Raw genomic sequence first — 21,529 nt, forward strand, 5'->3', positions numbered from 1 at the left:
TCTAAGTCCAAAATGTTAACATAAGGGACAAGCTTTCACCCCCAGATCTTCCACCTGGGGAATCCTAACTCCCTAATATTCCCCTGTGAGGGACAGGAAAATACAGAGTATTTTCATAGCTTTTCTCTTTTCTACATGCATAAGTATTGTGGAAAGCAGTAGCTGAGGAATCACTTCTGCTTGTTTCCTACTGTTTCAAAGGCCCCTTTGAAGAACTAAGCAAACTGGGGAAAGAACACTTAGTTTTAAACAAGAGAAATGTATTTAACTAAGTCCTAAACACAGCAGGCCATCTGCCAGTAGTAGCAGCCGACCATTCTCCTTCACAGAATTCTTCACATTTTAATTTTTAAAGCTTTTTGTTTAACTGCTGCAAAAGTTGACTTAATAATGTGCTTTTAACTCAGAAATTTCAGCTCATTTTTATTTCAAACAAGCATATGTTGTATGGTCTTTGAGTTTAAAGAGTAAACTACTTTAGATTTAATTTGCATTTTACAGTTTTCTCCTTTCATCAGCTTTGATCCAAACCTATAGAAGATATATTAAACTTTAATGACATTTGTCTCTAAAATAGTAGTTTGTGGTACCTTGTTCGGGTGCCTGCTTCCAGTGAACACTGCCCTCTGGCCCTGTGGTACAACTTTCACACATAGAAACCTAAGATCTTAAAGGTTTCCAAAGGAATGTGTCCTTGCCAAGGGGTTTGGACCCTCTGCTCAAGCACCTGCAGCCACACGAACAGAAACATCCTGGAGTGAACCACTGTATTTCCAGAGAACTAATTTTGTTAGAAGGGCTTTAAGAGTTGAGCCACAATCTGCATGCTCTCCCACCCCACCATGCACTGGTCTTCACTCTGCTTTCTGAAGCCATGTAAGTGAGCCTAACTCCTCTTCCAGATAACAATTCTTTAGAGCTACTCTACAGAGAATACGCTGGGACAGGGTCGCTTTACCTTACTTGCTCCAGAATTAGGCTTGTATTGATAATGCCCCATTTCAAATGAGCTTTTTAGCAGCCCTGAATTGTTCACTCAGATTTAACTTACAGTGAACTCAAAATCCCCAGAGGTCTCCTTTATCACACAAGTCATAATTAAAAGGGGAAAGTGTAGGACAAATGAACTGTCCTCTCCTTTTATTCATTTTCTATATGCTAGGCTATCTCAGAGCTAACACCAGGCCTGTTTCCTGAAAAACTCTCAATTACACTCAAACTAGGTGTCACACGGGTCTAGATTTTGAGTGAAGACTCCCTTCTACCCTGTTCTCCTCTCTGCTCCACTTTTCTTATTCCTCCAGGATCTAGGTTCTGCCTCACCAGAAAACCCATCACCAGTAAGTCCAGTTAGGGTAAATCAGAAGAAATGGGTTCATCTTTTTGGCTTATCACCCTCCAAATCTTAACCCAAAACAAAAGGGTTTTTCTTTCATAAAAAAACAATTGATTGATTATTGGGAGACTACCATTCATGTTATGCTTAGTGCTATGGACTGAATTGTGTCCCCCCAAAATATGTGATAAATCCTAACCTCTGTGTCTGCAGTTGTGATCAATAGGCAACATCATGATAAATAATAAGCAACATCATGATAAACGGAGAAAATATTGACGTTGTCAAGGATTTCATTTTACTTGGATCCACAATCAATGCCTATAGAAGCAGCAGTGAAGAAATCAAAGGACACATTGCATTGGGCAAATCTGCTGCAAAAAGACCTCTTTAAAATGTTAAAAAGCAAAGATGTCACTCTGAAGACTAAGGTACTCCTGACCCAAGCTACAGTGTTTTTAATCGCCTCACATACATTCAAAAGCTGGACAATGAATAAGGAAGAAGGAAGAAGAATTGATGCCTTTGAATTACGATGTTGGCAAAGAATATTGAATATATCATGGACTGCCAGAAGAATGAACAAATCTGTCTTGGAAGAAGTACAGCCAGAATGCTCCTTGGAAGCAAGGGTGGTGAGACTTTGTGTTATCAGGAGGGACCAGTCCCTGGAGAAGGACATGCTTGGTAAAGTGAAAAAGAGGAAGATCCTGAACACGATGGATTGACACAGTTCCTGCAACAATGGGCTCAGACATAGCAGTGATTATGAGGATGGCACAGGACTGGGCAGTGCTTCTTTCTGTTGTACACAGGGTTGCTATGAGTCAGAATTGACTCAAGGGCAGGAAACAACAACAACAATGCCTTGGGTTATAATCTCATTTGGGAATGAGTTGTCTTTGTTATGTTAATGACCCGGGATTAGAGAAGGGTGTGTTTTGAGTCAATCTCACACAAGATATAAAAGGAGTAGATTAAGTAAGTGGAAACAGGGTAAGAGAGAAGGGAATCCCAGTGAAGATCACCCAGGAGCAAAAGCTCAATGAGACAAGGACCTTCCTCCAGAGCCAAGAGAGAAAGCCTTCCCCTCAAACTGGCATCGTGAATTTGGATTTCTAGCCTCCTAAACTGTGAGAAAATAAGTTTCTGTTTGTTGGAGCCACCCACTTGCAGTATTTCTATCATAGCAGTACTAGATAACTAAGACACTTATCAAAAGAGTCCTCTTTCTTCAAGCGGTTTTATGCAGCAGATGCAACATGTTTTGGTAAGGTTCTTGGCATACCTGTTTTCATAATAACATGAGTAGTCTCTTCAGTAATCTGATTAGTTAAAGTGCAGTGGTGTTTTCTGGCAAATTTGTGCACGAGCATCTGAAATCAAATAAGTATTGCACTGTAATAAATTATTTCATGTAAATGGTTTAGAAGATTAGTTATCCTAGCTTTGAGCCTTCATTTTTCTCAGAAAAGGTACATCATTTTTGTTCTAACATGGCTGATGTCTCAAAATAAATAGTAATTCAATAAAAATTATGTACAAATCAGAGGAAGAAATATTAAAATAGTTCATGCTAGCAGACATGGAATTACAACCTAGATACAAAACAATATTAATTCTGCCTTTAATAGCAGATATCATTTGATTCTCTAAGATAGTTTCTTTGCAGAGTGACAGTCCACTATACTATAATTTATATTTATTAGTCTACGCTTTATAAGCTGACAATCAACTAGCCAGTATGGAAAGTTATGTTACAGATATATGTGGCTAAAAAAATAAGGTCTAACCCTCTGACAGTTACAAAACATTCAAGTCAAGACGCTTTTAAAGGTCAGTGCGAAAACTATCAATTCCATCTTAAGAAGGACTGGAAGAGGCTCATATTCTTCTCAGAAGAAATCTGGAGCCTTCTAGCCATTTTCTATCAACCAAATAAAAATCAATAGGCAATAAAAAAATTTTTTTTTTTTTTAACCAGATCCATCATGGGTGCAGTTGATATAATTGGTAGCTACTGTTTGGTAAATAACTTTGTTTACCAAGGGCCACCAATTACTAGCCCTCACCACCCATGCCAATATTTATGTGCTCACAGTATTGCTACGGAGATCAGGCCATCTTTCTTTCATGCTGCCTCACTCCACACTGCCACAGGGCACTGAATAAGGCAGGCTAGAGAAGCTAATGATATCCTCCCCCTTTTACCACTGCCCTCTGCCAGGATCATTAGCAATTCTGAACTGATTAATAGCTGAAATCCCAGGCTTGAAACAGTGTTCAGTTAGAAGAGCAACTGCTGAAAAGATCATCTGAATATGGGCTTCAGAATTAATCATGTGTAATACAGTCAGCAGCTTTCATCATAAATTTACCACACTTCAGCAAGTCTGAATAGAGCTCAGAAGTTTTTCTCTTTGCTTGTTTAAAGACAACATGCACCCAAGCCACTTATAGTCTAATCTGCAGATCAGAATTGCCCATGGTAAGAAAGATTAGACAATTTTAGTCATCTCTGAAAAGCTGAACTTTCAAAACAAAGGAATAGGAATGCTAATTTTCAATGAATAAATGGGCATGCTGGATGTGGGGTAAGTGAGCAAGAGCAATATAAACAGACATAGGTCTGAGGTCTGAATTTTGAGAGCAAATAGCTGATCTGGCAGGTAGTTGGAAGATAAGAATCTTAAAAGCCATGATCTTGCATTTATTCACTGTAACAACCAGGGCAAACCCATTACTTTGCCCTTTTAGTAGTGGGACACATTTGGCCGCATAGAGAACTGTATCCTGAGTCATCCTAAATATGCAGAAGTTAGGAAGAGAAATAGTTCTTATCCTAGGAAAGATACATTAAGGAAAATAGTTAAGAATGACTCAGTGTCGTTTCTCAGTGTGCAACAAGTGTCACCTAGTATAGAAATCCATTTGATACTCTGGTGTGTTATCTCACCATGGTTTCAAAGAGATAGTCACTTAACTACTTCAGTAGGAAGTGGCACCAATGCTGATTAATCACAGAGGAGGTAAATGTTCCGGGATGTCTGAACAAGGTTTCAGTGGTCTTAATATTTCAATGGGTATTATTCCATAATGTGAAACAATTCCCATTTCTGGCATGAGGGGCCCAAGGAGATGCCAAAACTCTAATAGCAAGGGGTGTCGCAGGGAAGATTTGATAGGGCAGGCTACTGCATAAACTGTTACAAGCCAGGAATGAAGACTAATAAATACTGGGGAAATGGCACTCTCTGGCAGTATGCTGGAACCAGTGTGGATTTAGTTAATCAGATGTGAACCAATGCGGGGAAACATTGTTTTCTGGGGAGTAGTGTTACATCTACTTGCCTTTTTAGGTACAAAGAAATTCAAATTCAGAAACTCTATGTCATACTCAAAATTATAACTTTTCTGCTAATATCTAATAATTATTTCCCCAAATAAATGTATACAAAATAATCCATGTTATAATATGCTTTATCTAGGTCCAAAATTTCAGAAATTAGTAATGAAATTAAATTACATAGAATTGTGCTTGTTTCCCAGATGTCTTCCTACAGGTTATTCATTGCTTGTACCTACTTAAATCTACTTGCAGTGTGAGATAAAGTCTCAGTCATGAGGGAAATACATACAGATACACTCACAAATTCTTTTTGAGTCAAGCCTGATGCCACCATGGATGCTCTCCTGTTGGCCCTTTCTGCTGAAGACGTCACTCCTGGCGTCTCCTTGTTCACACTCTCTTCCCTCGCGTTGTATGCAGTGGTATTATTAGTATGAGCGTCAGCTGAATCGCTGGCAGATTCTGCAACTTGAAATTGGGGTAACTTCAAAGCAGAAGATGAAGCTGGACTGCTGCAAACATGAGCTGGGTCTGGGGCTCTGTCTTCAGAGGGATCAGATTCAGGGTCATCGGAGAAGAGGCTGACTCCAGATTCTAGGCAAGGGGTTCCCTCTGAAAGGTACGAGGGAGTAAGTTTAATCTACATGACGATGAATCTTGATTATAACTTTCCTATCTCTACTAAAAATTAAAAAGAGAGATCAAATTAGATTAAGAGAAAAATGGCTAAATTAATACACTGTTTATGGTACTGCAAAATGGCTTAACTTTTCTAGAGAAGAATTTGGCATTATGTAGCAAAAATCTTAATACATATATACACTTTCAATAATTTTAGTTCCAGAAATGTATTCTAAAAAAATGAAAGATGTATGCAAGGGTTTAGTCATAGGAATGTTCACTACAATGCTGTTTATAGTAGGAAAAGCTTAGAAACAACCTAAACATCCAAAATAATGGAGACTAAATAAATTATGGAATATTCATTCCAATACAATACTCTTTACTCATTAGAGTTTGAACATAAATGTTCATTTATAATAAGTTGGAAAAATGTCCATAATATATTAAAGAAATAGCTACAAAATATTATTTATCATGATTTTATATATTTTAAAAATAAAATTTTAAGTAAAATGACTAAAAAAAGCAATATTTTATCACTAAGTGATAAGAATATAAACCAATAAAGCCCCCAAAACCCACTGCCCTCAAGTTGATTCCGACTCATAGAGACTCTATAGAACAGAATAGGGCTGCCCCATAGGATTTCCAAGGAGCACCTGGTGGATTCAAATTGCTGACCTCTTCGTTAGCAGTCATAGCTCTTAACCGCCATGCCACCAGGGTTTCCTAGAATATAGGTAATTAAATATTTTCCTTTTTTATTACCTATGCTCTCCAATTTTTTTGGCAATAAACATATAGCACTTTTATAAAAAAGTTGAAAAAAGAGATGCTCTATTTTTGTTTCTTCATCCATTATGATAGCACTACCCTTTTCACTTAATAAATCAACAGATAATATTCCCAAATTAAAAATAGCACAGACCATCCCTGAAACATTTCCAAAAAAGTCATGCCAACAGAAAGTAAGCACAGCCAAGTAGAATGTATGAGGTTCCTAAAATGACCCTAGTCAACATGGCCAAATACCACATTTAGATGCCAAATAGAACCTTTTATGATAATGTGTTTTTGAGGATTAATTTAAAACTTTCTTTACTGATTAAAATTTTGATTTACAAACCATAAAACACACTATTCATTAAAAGTGATTTATAAGGCATAAACTATACAGTCATTTATATTCATTAATTCATAAAAGAAGAACTTGCTTTGGGGATTTGACTCATTTTTCAATAACAGACAGGTCTAAAACTTAACTCAAGGGCCCTTTTGTCTAACGGTTGAAGTAAAATATTTGAAGTACTCCAAGACTTCCTCATCCTCAAAACTGTTAGATGTGTTAAACCAATAAGGACAATTAATGGCTACAATAATTTTCAAGCAAACTTGGATCAGCACTCATTATTCCTCCAAAATGGGCTTAAGTATCAGAGGTGCATCCACGATAGACTTATACATCTGAAGCTTGATTAACCAGAATATCTTTACAGAGAGTAAAATAAAAGTGTTTTTTCCATCATAGCAGATGAAATATTACCTAAATCTTGCAGTGGCAAGTAAGGCTGCTCTATTAAACCACGTGCCTCAGACTTTTCCACTTGTTGCTCCTCCACATCCACAATTTTAAGGAGCTCCTCCTGAGACAGGCGGTTTCCATTCTGAAGACTCCTTGAGTGGCTGTGCACATCCCACCTATTATTGTCTAACAGCTGGAATTTAGAAGGAGAAGACCTAGAGAGAAGGATGAAAGGAGAAAAGCATCACAACAGCTTGCGAAAGGACTAGTCAAGCGGTCAAAGTATATGCAAAACAGTTCACTGTTGGAGAGACATCAGGAATGATTCGCAAAAAAAAAAAAAAAAAGCCAACATGACGGCTTAGAAGCCTGGATTCATGATGCCTACCAGCAAGTCAGGCCTTCCCTTAGGGCTTGGTCTGAGGCAGTATACCTCCTAGCTGTTTAAAAGCATGTTGGCAAGTTTCACCAAATTATCCACTGTCATTCACTCAAATTCTATACACTGTTGCACTTGGTCAGCAGTTCGAATCTACCAGATGCTCCTTGGGAACGCTATGGGGCAGTTCTATTCTGTCCTATAGGGTTGCTATGAGTTGGAATGGATTCAATGGCAACAGGTTTGGTTTTCGGTCTTTATTCCACTTGAGTTCTAATGGATGTGCTAAACTCAGATCTCCCACGAAAACAGAAAGTTGATTAATTCTAACACCTCTACACTCATCCTTTCTATCCAATTTTAGCAGAATAAATAGAATCATCCTATCCCCTGCCTTTTAAGTGTCCAGAGTCATTCTAAAAACAAAGCTATAAAACATTAAGTTAGAAGACCAGATGCAGCTAGTAAGTAATTCCTCAACTCTTTCAAGACTTTAGGACTTCGTGGAATAAAATACTCATCAACAGATTTAAAGGACCTCAGAGATCAATTAATTAATTCAAACAATAATTGGGTGGTTACTATGAGTCAGACGCTGAGCAAGGCCCAGTGGATTGAGCAAGACCTGAATTGCTACTGTCTAGTCACCTAGTAGTAGAGCGAGGATGTTCAATCAATGTATAGGTCCTGTGATAGAAATCTCTATAGGGTATATTCTGTGTGGGGTGTGGGGGGCAGGAACATTTAGTCTGAATATTCAGTAGGTTTTTAGCTCAATTGGTTAAAGCATGGTAATGAGTCCATTGCCTCATTACCTCTAAACATGGGGTTAGTGTCTATGGAGGCCAGATCTTTTCATTCTCTGTGACAGTCACAACGCCAGTACACCAGCCTAAAAAATATTATGTTCAGTCCAGTCCAAGGGGCTTGGAAAAGATAATGTGATTAGATTATTGCCAGCCTGTCACCATTCCCAGAAAAGTTAAAAAAAAAAAAAAAATATATATATATATATATACCTACTACCAAAAACCCAAACCAAACCCAGTGCCATCGAGTTGATTCCGACTCATAGCGACCCTATAGGACAGAGTAGAACTGCCCCGTAGAGTTTCCAAGGAGCGCCTGGCAGATTTGAACTGCCGACCCTAGGGTTAGCAACTGTAGCACTTAACCACTACGCCACCAGGGTTTCCATACACTTACTAAGGACTAAATAAATAGGAATTCCTTTTCTTTCCTAGAGTGGTGAGATGTGTACTCCTAATAGCTTTGCTTCTTCTCTTCCTAAACTATCAGAGATGATTAACAGTCTAGAACTTGTCCTTTTACCTTTACCTCATTTGTAAATAGATCAAATGAGGAAGTAGGTACAGTCCTTTTGGAAATATAAAAGTGCTGTGGAGTCTAATATCAATAGTGATTTGAATAGCCATTCCTGAAAGATACTCTGAATATTTCCTGGGGTAAATCAACTGCTAAACTTTTCCTAGAAAAGAAAAACTTCAGTTATGGGAAGGGTTGCCTGGAAGGCATCTACCAACAGGTTCCAGGCTTGTTCAGTTTTCAGACAAAAAAACAAACCCATTGCCATCGAGTCGGTTCTGACTCACAGTGATCCTATAGGACAGAGAAGAACTGCCCCACAGGGTTTGCAAGGAGCGGCTGCTGTATTTAAACTGTTGACCTCTTGGTTAGTAGCTGTAGTTCTTAACCACTGCGCCACCAGGGCTCTGTTCAGGTTTTAGTTCTATAATATTTTATTTTGATGTTCAGAAGGGACAGATCTTTCTAACTGTACATTTCTCATGTTATAGCTTATGGTATGGTCCTAAAAAAAAAAAAAAAAACAAAAAGCTTATATACAATGAAACAAAAGAAGTATCCTAAAGCAATGAGAGGTTAATGTCTGTATACATAAAACTGGAGAAAATATGGCAGAAAAAAGTTAACAATAAGAGTTCAATATAAGTAAAGGCATTACTTAGATACTACAACTTAACATTTTTTACCTTTCCATTCCTGGGTCTTTATTTTTGCTGGTAGCACTATCTAGAGATGGTCGGAACTTGTCAGCAGAAAGGCCTTCTGGATTCTCACTTACAGGATGTTCATTACTTTTCTCTGAAGTTGATATGGATCCTTTAAATGGAATGAGAAAACAAAGAAATCTACTTTACTGCTTTGTCCTCATGGTGATAATTCAGGTGAGGATATCGATTTTTTCAAAAGCTGCAATCTGTGACAATCAAATTGGTTTTTAAACAAGTAAATCAGACAGAATTTTATAAACACAAGGGAGGCAACAGACAGATGCTAGCACCAAATGGAACTAAATGATTAAAAAATAATGATAATAAAAGGAACACTTTAAGATCGGGTAAATAAAGACACCCAGCTGAGACAAGCCTGAACAAATCATTTATATTTTTTGGTCCTGAATGACAAGAAAACAAGAATAGGGAACAAACTTCTATCTCTGCAGCAAACTAAATTATGCCCAAACCTCCTTAGATAACAGAAACAAAATGTACTAGAAAGCACAAAGTTTTTCCAACCCTACTGCTTCCACATCAAAGACATAGGATGGGGGTTGGGGTTTTGCAAGTGTGGGAAAACAGGAGGCGGGAGTCAGGTGAGAAAGAAAAAGAGATGACATTTTGCTTCACATTTTCAATTACTAAAAAAAAAACAACAACAAAACAAGGTGCTGAATAAGGAATCTTGAAGTAACACATAGAACTAATGATGAAATGGCACATGGGAAAAACACAAAACAGACCTGAAGTGAAGTTCTGGCACGTGGAGTACAACCTTCCTATTTATTAACTTTAATAAATATTTATTTATTAATTCCTCTAAATGTGTTACTGTGCCAGTGCCTTCTAGGAAGTGGCTTAAAGGCAGAAATATCTAAAAAGGAAACACAAATACTTAAAAATTACAAGTCTTCTATCCAATAAAAAGCCACCGATGACTGTTTTAATTATCTGTTGTAGTTAGGTACTGTTGAGTTGGTTCCAACTCATAGCGACCCTATGTACAACAGAACGAAACATTGCCTGGTCCTGCACCATCTCCACAATGGTTGTTATGCTTGTTGCAGCCACTGTGTCAATCCATCTCATTGAAGGTCTTTTTCTTTTTCACTGACCCTCTATTTTACCAAGCTTGGTATCTTTCTGCAGGGACTAGTCTCTCCTGATATATATATATATATATATATATATATATATATATATATATACACAACGTGTCCAAAATATGTGAGATGAAGCCTCCTCATCCTTGCTTCTAAAGAGCATTCTGGCTGTGCCTCTTCCAAAACAGATTTGTTCATTCTTTTGGCAGTCCATGGTATATCCAAAAGAAATTTATCTTCTCATTGTGTAGGAGGCTAGAAGTCTGAATTCGAAGTGTCAGCTCTAGGGAAAGGCCTTCTCTGTCAGCTCTGGAGGAAGGTCCTTGTCTCTTCTGAGCTTCTGCACCTGGGCAATCTTCATGTGGCTTGGCATCTCTTTTTCCTCATCTCTGTTTCCTAGCTTGCTTGTTTAATCTGTTTTATATCTCAAAAGAGGCTGACTCAAGATATACCCTATACTAATGCTGCCTCATTAACAAAATAAAGACAACCCATTTCCAAATGGGATTATAACCACAGGAACAGAGGTTAGGATTTATAACATATTTTGGGGGGACACAATTCAATCCACAACATCCCACCTTTTGGACCCCCCAAAGTTCACATCCTTGTCACATGTAAAACACATTCACTCCATGACATCATGCCAAAAGTCTTAAATCTACTCTAAGTCCAAAATCTCATCTTCTGAATCATCTAAATCAAATACGGGTGAGATGTCAGGCATATTCCATCCTGCAGCAGTATTCTTCATCTGATAACCTGTGAAATCTAGAATGCAGGTTATCTGGCTCTAAAATACAGTGGTGGAACAGGCACAAGGTACATATTTTCATTACAAATGGGAGAAATTAGAGGGAAAAAGGGGATAATGGGGATCAAGAAAATCCAAAACCCGGAAGAATAATTTACATTCTCTCTCAAGGCTTGAAAATAATTCTCTGTTCTCTGAGACCAACTAGGCAATGGCCCTGCGCTTTGGATTCTGGGCGGAGGCCCCACAGTCCTGTGCTTCAGGTCTACCTTCCAGGCCCACTGGGATGGCAGCTTGCTCCCTGGGCTTTGGGTGACGCCATTCTCCTAGTCCCTCTGAGTGGCAACATTGTTCCTTCAGTGCTGGCAGGTCCCATTCTTCTGCACCTTGGGTATGACAGCCCCACATTCCAGAACCAAGTTGGTGAAGATCTGATGAAACCTAGGAGGCAGTAGGTCTACCCTTTGACACCCCAGAGGCCGTGGTCCCACCTTTTGACACCAGGGCAGCTCTGCTTCCAACAGTTGCAGTGATCTCTGAGCTATTCCAGGACTAGTTCTTTCTTTTTCTTGGAGGACAACAGGTCTATCTCCTTCAGCCTGTTTCCTGCCTGTAGCATTCCAAGAGGCAGACGGTGTTCTTTCCTTTCATTCTTTCTGACTCTTTCAGTCTAAGCTGATGGGTTTTCTGCTGTGGTAATTAGTTACATCTATCAGTCACAGGCTTAATTTCTTTAACAAAAGATTGTATAGCCACGTCCTTGGTGAACATTCTAGGACATAGGTCTTTAGTTTGTATAACAGAATTTTCTAAGTCTTTGAGTTCAGTTTTCATTTTGCATAATTCATTTTTAAGTCCATCTCTTTCCTCTTGTATTTTACTATAAGCACCAAACCACGCAGCCCCTTTAAGATCTGGTTTTGAAATCTCCTCAGCCAGATATCCAAATTCATCACTTACAAGTTCTACCTTCCACCAAACATCTAAACATAATTCAGACAAGCTCTTTGCCATTGCATAAAAAGCATCGCCTTCCTCCACTGTCCAATCACATATTCATTATTTTTTTTAAAAGCCTTTCCAGAGGTACATTTAATGTCCACATTTCTAACAACATTCTGTTGCTGGTACCATATGTATTCTCCGAGATGACAGAGACTTTCTCTATGGCTCTCCTCACTTCCTTCTGAGTCCTCATCAGAATTGCCTTTGATGTCCATATCTCTACCAACAGTCTCTTCAAGGCAATCCAGGCACCTTAAAACTCTTCCAGCCTCTACCCATTACCCAATTCCAAAACCACTTCCACACTGTAAGTATTTGTTAGAGCAGCACCCCTACTTCTCGATACCAAATTCTTAGTTACCTAGTGTGGCTATAACAGAAATACCACGAGTGGGTGGCTTTAACAAACAAATTTATTTTTTCACAGTTTAGGAAGCTAGAACTCTGAATTCAGAGTGCTGGCTCTAGGGGAAGGCTTTTTCTGTCAGCTCTGGAGGAAGGTCTTTATCTCTTCTGAGCAATTTTCATGTAGCTTAGCATTTATCTTCCTCCAAGTTGGCTTCCTAGCTTGCTTGTTTACTCTCTTAAATCTCAAAAGAAACTACACCAATCCTGCCTCATTAACAAAGACAACCCATTCCCAAATGGAATCATAACCACAGGCATAACCTAAACCAAACCAATTGCCATCGAGTTGATTCCGACTCATAGCAACCCTATAGGACAGAGTGGAACTGCCCCACAGGGTTTTCAAGGAGAGTCTGGTGGATTTGAACTGCCGATCTTTTGGTTAGCGCCATAGCTCTTAACCACTATGCCACCAAGGTTTCCAACACTAGGTAGCCTCAAATTCATTATTTATAGTTTCTTTAATGCCCGTCTTTTCAGGACCTGTGAGTTTCTAGGAATGCAAGGGGAACTTTGCCTGGAGGTACCAGCTGCTAAAAGCAAGCAGGGCCTAACCATGAACCAGCAGGGTTTTTTTTTCCTTTCAGCTAGGTATGTAAAGCTTTCAAATATAGGTATATTTTCCCCCAAAATATAATCGATGAAGGGTAATGTGCAGCTTCTCAAGAAACCACACTAAATAGAGTTAACCATTAGAAAGGGTTTTAACAAAAAAAGTGAAAGAGGGGGAAGAGCCCCAGACACAAACATAGCTATTAAAAAGTCATTCACCTGAACCTTTAGCATATAAAATCCTTTTTTCATTACAGTGGGCCTTGGGGCCTCAAGCTACAAAGTAAAAAAGGTACCCTGAATCAGGAGTCAGTAACTCAATAGCACCTAAACACATAGAAAAAACTTTTCTGTTCTTTTTCCTTAGTTCTTATTTCATTCTCTGAACAGCTGGCCCAAGTATCAGAACAGTACTGTAGTTCCCCTAAATCCTTTCCCTCATTTTGGGGTCTTAACATGTTATATTCTTCCTGGGTAGAGAATCTAGGCCAAAGCAAACATTTAATAAATTTAAACTGTCTATTTTTTTTATGGAGAAAAGACTGAAGTTGTCAAGGATTTCATTTTACTTGGATCCACAATCAACACCCATGGACGCAGGAGTCAAGAAATCAAACAACACACTGCATTGGGCAAATCTGCTGCAAAAGACCTCTTTAAAGTGTTAAAAAGTAAACATGTCGCTTAAGGACCAAGGAGTGCCTGACCCAAGCCATGAAGTTTTCAATCATCTCATATGCATACGAAAGCTGGGCAATGAATAAGGAAGACCAAAGAACTGACGCTTTTGAATTACAGTGCTGACAAGAATACTGAATACATCATGGATTGCCAGAAGAATGAACAAATCTGTCTTGGAAGTATAGCCAGAATGTTCCTTAGAAGCAAGGATGGCAAGACTTTGTCTCACATACTCTGGACATGTTATCAGGAGAGACCTGTCCCTGGAGAATGACATCAAGCTTGGTAAAGTAGAGGGTCAGCAAAAAGAGGAAGACCCTCAATGAGACAGAGTGACACGGCAGCTGCAACAATAAGCTCAAGCATAGCAATTGTGGGGATGGCACAGGACTGAGCAGTGTTTTGTTCTGTTGCACACAGGGTCGCTATGAGTCGGAACTGACTCAAGTGCACAGAACAACAATAGCTACGTGCTACAGAATCCCAGGTGGCGCAGTGGTTAAGTACTTGGCTGCTAACCAAAAGGTTGGCAATTTGAACCCTCCGTAGGAGAGATGTGGCAGTCTGCTTCCATAAAGATTTACAGCCTTGGAAACGCTATGGGGCAGTTCTACTCTATCCTGTAGGGTCACTACGAGTCGGAATCAACTCAAACAGCAGTGGGTTTGGTTTTGAGTACTATGTGCTAAGCATTGTGCTAAAAAAACCACCAAAAAAAAAAAAGCATTGTGCTAAGTATTGGAAAAAATCAAGGGAAAAAAATTAGGGAGGCAGGAAAGAAATATTAAGAAATGGTAAACTATAAAATATAGAACCCATAATAAAAATCAGGTTTAAGAAGTATATAACCCACCCCATCCCAAGTGATTCAGAATTCCCAGGAGAGAAGCCTAGGAATTTCTAACGAGCGCCTCCAGGAAACGTATTATAGGATAGAAAAGCTCAGATGTGTCTGAAAATCACTTCCACGGTAACAGGCTATGATCTCACATGTGGTAATATTTGCTTTATGAATGATAGGAAATCTAGAAGAGGAAAAAAAAAAGCCCAAATCACAAAGTATCTGATATGAAACAGCTTTAACTGCAGAGGGAAGTACACAAGTTATAATGTGTAAGTACACACCAAAGTATCGCACCAAAATATTATACAGGCTTGGGAATGACACTTAGACAAAACTAGGACAGATCAACGCTGTTGTTGTCGCTAGGTGCCATCGAGTCGGTTCCAACTCACAGCCACCCTATGTACCACAGAATGAAATTCTGCCCAGTCCTGCACCATGCTCACAATCGTTGCTAATTGCTTCAAGTCCTCTTCAGTTTCAGCAAGCAAGGTTGTGTTATCTGCATAACGCAGGTTGTTAATGAGTCTTCTTCCAATCCTGATGCCCCGTTCTTCTTCATACAGTCCAGCTTCTTGGATTATTTGTTCAGCATACAGATTAAATAGGTATGGTGAAAGAATACAACCCTGACACACACCTTTCCTAACTTTAAACCAATCAGTATCTCCTTTTTTTGTCCGAACAACTGCTTCTTGATCTATGTAAAGGTTCCTCATGAGCACAATTAAGTGTTCTGGAATTCCCATTCTCCACAATGTTATCCATAATTTGTTATGATCCACACAGTTGAATGCCTTTGCATAATCAATAAAACACAGGTAAACATCCTTCTGGTATTCTCTGCTTTCAGCCAGGATCCATCTGACATCACCAATGATATCCCTGGTTCCACGTCCTCTCCTGAATCCAGCCTGAGTTTCTGGCAGTTCCCTGTGGATACACTGCTGTAGCTGCTTTTGAATAATCTTCAGCAAAATTTTGCTTGTGTGTAACGTTAATGATATTGTTTGATAGATCTATGCTAAGGGCAGAGCATTTGATGTAAAGATCCTAGGAAAGGGCCTTTCATTATCTTAAGAACACTGGATCCTAAAAAATAAAAACTGGTAACATCAAAATAAAGTCTAGAGTTTCGTTAACAGTATTTGCACCAATGCTGGTTTTTTGGTTTTGACAAATGTACCATGGTAATTTAAAGATGGTAACATTAGGGGAAACTGAAGCTAAGTGAGGGGACAGTATGGGAACTGCCTGTATTATCATTACATCTTTTCCATAAACCTAAAATTATTCCAAAATGACAACTGAAAAAATAGAAGTCACGCATACAGCTAAGGGCAAATGATACCTTATGCCAGAATTAAGAAGTTTGGTTGAGTTTCAGTTAGACTCACATCAACTCAAGTGGGGAAAAGGCTCAAAACTTGAGTTAGTATTAAGCTGATACTCAAAACATTTTAGAAATAAAGCCACAAAGAAACATCTACAGATCTTCAAGGAAAAAAATAAACATATGTATGCACCAAAGACCAGACAGTAGATTTACACAGATATTCAAAGTCAGACAATAACATTTTATGTCTTGTGCATTAGAATCAAAAGCTTAGTCTGTTTTTAGACTGAAGACAGTGAAAGCACCCCAAAGAAGCAAACTGTGCTGAAAGCCGGACTTTGGGCTTCATTATCTGGGAGATAACTAAATGAAGATGTAGGTACAAAGAAAGTTTTAAGGAAATACATTTTGAACCACTGCCATAGCAAGAGTTCTAGCTTCTCAGGTGTGAGGTAGTTTCTCCCTGAACATAAAAATAATGCAAGACATACTCAAGAACCAAGGCCACTATTCTGAATAATTAATAGACTTGAGTTCCTAGGAAGACTCAAAAGGAAACCCTAAGAGTCCCCAGTAAGACTGGGGAAGGGAATGATAGAGAAGGAACTTTAACACTAACTCAGTTGGGGAGGTGTCACTGAGGGAGCAGCAAAGTACACTTTGGGAGGGCTCACCACTCCCACCTGCTTCCAAAGAACCAAGCTCCTCCTGTGGACCCCATGCCTGTGTCTAGCCTCTCTTCTACTTAATCACTCCTATTAAAAAACCTGCCTGGCGTGCTTTTACAAGATTCTTTCCAATTAAAAGTTCAAATTTTCATCTCATTTTCCTTCGTTTTTGCCAATGTGTTTTATTCCTTGGTTCAGCGCTCATTTCCTAAAGGAGGGCAGCTCCGATCAGTCCCACCTGCCTGGTTACTTCAATTCCCTCCTCTGAGAGGTCCATCTGGCCTTGTTGATAACTATAGCATTGTTATAAAACATCCAACTCTGACACACAGTTGGACTTTTTGTGGATCGAACTGAAGCTCCTGAAGTATAGGACATCTCTGCCTATAAAACAGAAAGCGCATTGAATAAGTAGTTGTGATCTGACACCAGTGTTATGAGGCGTATGTCCAAATTTTTCAATAAATTTTCTGAAATTATAGGGTTACCTATTTCCAATCTCCCCAATTACACTCAGCTGCCTAACAGCAAAGACTACAGTGTATGTCTCCCGAGCTCCCCATAGCACCTCCTCATCACAGGTGCTCAGTCAGATGATGACACTGAATGACTGTCCTGGGTCTTCTCTGAATGATAAATTAGTCGTGAGCAGGGACTAGAACCAATGTTCTAAAATTACCCACGGAGTGACTCAGTAAATATGTGTTGAGCAAAGATCATAAAATCTTGGAGCTAGGTCCTTATTTTTCAAAAGGTGATAAAGGCTTAGGGAGGGGAAGAATTTTGTTTAAGATTAACAGAGCTTTGCTAATATTACATATCACCTTTTTCTGATGTGTTCTGTTCCAGATTTAGCAGATTCTTGGGGGCACGAGAGCCTGCTAGGAGGGAAGGGGAGCTGTTGGAAGGCTGGCTTCCCTGCTGCTCTAACACGGCCTCCAATTCAGCCATTTCCTGCTGGAGCTTTATCAGGTTGTCTTGCATGGTGTCCCTCTGCTGCAAACACAAGAAATGACACCAAGAAAGTTACATTCTTTGAGAAACTTGCCAGAAAGTGAAAACATGTCACAGTAATTAACTTTAGGATGTGAATTGAAATCACCAGTATAGAATTACGAGTTCTGACTGAACACCTTTTAATCCAGCCATATTCATACAATTAAACCCACTGCCGTTCAGTCAGTTCCGACTCACAGCGACCTTATAGGACAGAGTAGAACTGCCCCATAGGGTTTCCAAGGAGTGCCTGGTGGATTTGATGCCTATGAAATTATTCAGGATGATCTTAAAGTAGGAGAAAAAACCCTCAAAATCTTAAAATAGACTTGCTTTACTATGATAGCCTTTTGAAATTGGTTATTTTCTTCGAAAGCTAGGGAGTGAAAAAATAACTAAGGTACTTAAACACTTGATTTTTTTTTTATATAATTTTTATTGTGCTTTAAGTGAAAGTTTACAAATCAAGCCAGTCTCTCACACAAAAACCCATATACACCTTGCCACACACTCCCAATTACTCTCCCTCTAATGAGACAGCCTGCTCTCTCCCTCCATTCTCTCTTTTCGGAACACTTGATATTTTAAAATAGCATGATTCTAACTTTCATATAAGGAGCCCTGTTGGTGCAGTGGTTAAGTGCTCGTCTGTTAACTGAAAGGCTGATGGTTTAAACCCACCAGCTACCGTACAGGAGAAAGATGTGGCATTCTGCTTCTGTAAAGATTTAGAGCCTTGGAAACCCCATGGGACACTTCTACTCTGTCCTTTACGGTTGTTATGAGTTGGAATTGAGTTTGGTTTTGGTTTTTAACAAACATGACCCAGCAATTCCATTCCTAGGTATATACCCAAAAGACTTGAAAACAGAGACTCAGACAGGTACTTGTACACCAGTGTTCTCTGCAGCTCCATTCACAATAGCTAAAAGGTGGAAACAACCTAAATGCCCATCAACAGATGAATGGATAAACAAAATGTGGTACATACAAATACAATGGAATACTATTTAGCCAGTAATAAAAAAAAATGAATCCTTGATACATGCTACAATATGGATGGAGCTTAAAGACATTATGCTGAGTGAAATAAGTCAATCACAAAAAGATAAATATTATATGACCTCACTTATATAAACAGATAAGACCAGGCAAATATATAGAGACCAAAGTTTATTAGAGGTTACCAGGGATGGGAGGGAGGGAGGAGAGGTAATTGCTTATGGAATACTCAGTTTGTTTCTGGTGATAGAAAAATCACACTGATTAAAGGTAGGGTTGCACAGCCGATTAATGTAATTTGCTATAAATAAGTTGTAAACCTGTAAGAAGTTGAATTGGCAAAAGTTGTGTGATAGATATATTTTTAACAAGACAAAAAAAAAAAAAAAAGACTAGTTGCTGAGGCTGCTTATGTACAACCAAATATCTCACGGGATTTTGCTTGGTTTGGAGGTTTATGGTCATGGTTTCATGGGACACCCCAGTTCATCGGCCTAATAATGTATTTAGTACTTCTGTTCTACCTCCTAGTTTGTTTTGTAGTGCCTGGTTCTTAAAAGCTTGAAAGTAGTCATCCAAGGCATAATTGGTCACTATTTGTCTGGAGCAACAGAGGAAGGAATAGTAGGAGGAAAGAGAATGTGAGGCTAATTGCCTTCATGAACAACTGCCTCCTTTGTCACGAGACCGGAATAACTAGGTAGTGCTCTGCTACTATTACTGAACATTTGATCAAGGAGTCTGTTGAAGAATCCTTATCAAAAGAGGGAAAATGCAGAATAGAATTTCAAATTCTCATGGACTGCAGACTTCCTGGAGCTATGAAGGTTGGATGAACCCCTGAAACTATTGCTCTGAGATAATCTTTAAACCTAAACCAAAAAAATCCCCGGAAGTCTTAAAACCAATCAATAGTTTAGCTGAACTAGTAAAAAATATCTGCCTTGAGCGTTATGCACTTTTAAGGTCTATGTATATGGGATCAAATTGACAATGGCAACTTGAAAAATTATATAGGAATGATAGGGACAGTGAGTTTGTTACTGGGGAAAGAACAACTCAGAAAACGGGTGAAAATGGTTGTACAAGTTAAAGAATGTAATCAATGTCACTAAATTGTACTTGTAGAAACAGTTGAACTGGTGTATGTTTTGCTGTGTATATTCTCAACCACAAAAAATATATTAAAAAAACATGATTATGTTAACATTTTATTAGGCTGTGTCTCAAAAGCTTGGTATTATGAGACTCATAAGAAGCTACGGTTAGTTCATATACAAATGGCTGGCTTTTAGGATGATGAAATATCAGAAAAAGACTCCTTATGGCAATTTAGAAAAATATCTAACTGAATTATGAGGACTCTTCCTTTTCAGAGTTTCTTTTAGACCTTTAGTTTCTAACAGAGAAAGAAAAAAGCTAATTGATTAATTTATCTACTTGTCCTTTCTGTGACTGTTTATTGACCAGCTATTATGTGCCAGGCACTGTCCTGGTGTTGGTGATATAGCCTTCATGGTGCTGACATTCTAGGTGAGGACAGGGTACCTAAAGAGAAAGACCTACTAGAGAGAAGGATTCATCAGAAGGAGCCTAAGAAAGCCTGTAAGGATAGTTGTTTTCAGTTCAAGATGGTGGGCTCTTCTTGTTTACGGGGCATCTGAAGGCTATTGGGCTTTTTCAAGAAGAAATCTGCTAAGTCTAAGGTTTTTGATAAGCAAATAATTTAGATGAGTAAGGAGCTTTAAATATACATTTCTTCAGTTTTAGAAGGAATAACAATGATCGTAGCAAAACTGGGGGAAATAGATCGCTTCACCCTTTCTTCTTTTGATCCTTGAAAATGACTTTCCCCTCTACTAAAAACGAGCCATCTTCTCTCTCTTGCTACACTGAATGCAGTTTCAGGTTTTTACGACCAGAAAATGTATTCCCAGTTTCCCAAAGGTTTCCACTGCTTCTTTGAGACTGCTTTGCTGCCAATTTCCACAGCAATGCCATTGCCACCCTGTGGTGCCTGTGAGTAGTTACATCCCTTGATCAAGGCCTTGCTTCAGTGAACTGGGAACGAAGCCACACACAGGCATCTGATCAATGCTTCAGAAACTGTATTAATCACTACTGTCACGACCATTTAACCTCTATGCCCATTAAACGGATTAGAAAATCTAACGAGAATGAGAGCTATATAGCTTTCCTTTAGGTTTTCCCAAAGAAAAACTTCACAACTTAGACAAATCTCCCAGCAGACAACTGGTCAACTACATTTGGAGACCAAAACCAAATTGAATACAAAGTTCTCTTGATTCTAATTCTGAAGCATTTCTTGAATTAGCCCTACTTCTCTTTTCTATTCCCACTATGCTGCTCTGATCTCTACTTTTAATACAGCTACATTGCTACAGAAGCTCTCTAAAAGCCTTGTTTATCACATCTCCTTCTTTCATAAGGAATTCAGTGGACACCACTGCTCAGATAAATGAATGCTTTCTGAACACTATATAACTGTTAGTCACTGTTACCCTCAAGATATAGTTCAAATTCCTTAGCATAGATTCAAAAGGACCTTTACATCCTGGTCTTATCTCTTTATTTCTCCCTCAACACTACCCATATGCCCTGATTTCCAGCCACATACGACATTTCATGGCTCTGTGCCTTTGCCTCAACTGCTGCCTCCCCTCTCTTTCACCTTGGAAAAATTCTCATCTTTCAAGGCCCAGCTCAAATATCTCCTTCAGAAATCCCCATCAATAAAACTTCTCTTTTCAAGAGTAGATGATCTCTCACTATTTCATCTTGAGGTACAGTGAATTACTTAATACGGCTCTTTTAGCCACGCATAGTTTTGTAAATACCACACAATGATTGGGTGGAACTATGTAAATAAGGTGCTTGTGGCCCACCAAAGGGATTGGACAGCTTGCTAGC

General features: G+C 38.8%; 1 protein-coding gene across 3 annotated transcripts in view; it reads right to left on the reverse strand.

Annotated features, from left to right (window-relative positions):
• Positions 1 to 21,529, reverse strand: part of BRCA1 (BRCA1 DNA repair associated) — a 64,744-nt gene that overhangs the window by 13,617 nt on the left and 29,598 nt on the right. For all 3 annotated transcript variants that reach the window (XM_049860239.1, XM_049860240.1, XM_049860241.1), the window contains exons 12-16: positions 17,425 to 17,596; positions 9,223 to 9,352; positions 6,853 to 7,046; positions 4,987 to 5,297; positions 2,625 to 2,712 (exon numbers count right to left, since the gene is read on the reverse strand). In XM_049860239.1, the coding sequence (XP_049716196.1) occupies positions 2,625 to 2,712; positions 4,987 to 5,297; positions 6,853 to 7,046; positions 9,223 to 9,352; positions 17,425 to 17,596 (895 nt within the window). The remainder of the gene's footprint in view (positions 1 to 2,624; positions 2,713 to 4,986; positions 5,298 to 6,852; positions 7,047 to 9,222; positions 9,353 to 17,424; positions 17,597 to 21,529) is intronic.

This window comes from Elephas maximus, chromosome 19 (assembly GCF_024166365.1).
Source record: "Elephas maximus indicus isolate mEleMax1 chromosome 19, mEleMax1 primary haplotype, whole genome shotgun sequence".
NCBI lineage: Eukaryota > Metazoa > Chordata > Mammalia > Proboscidea > Elephantidae > Elephas > Elephas maximus.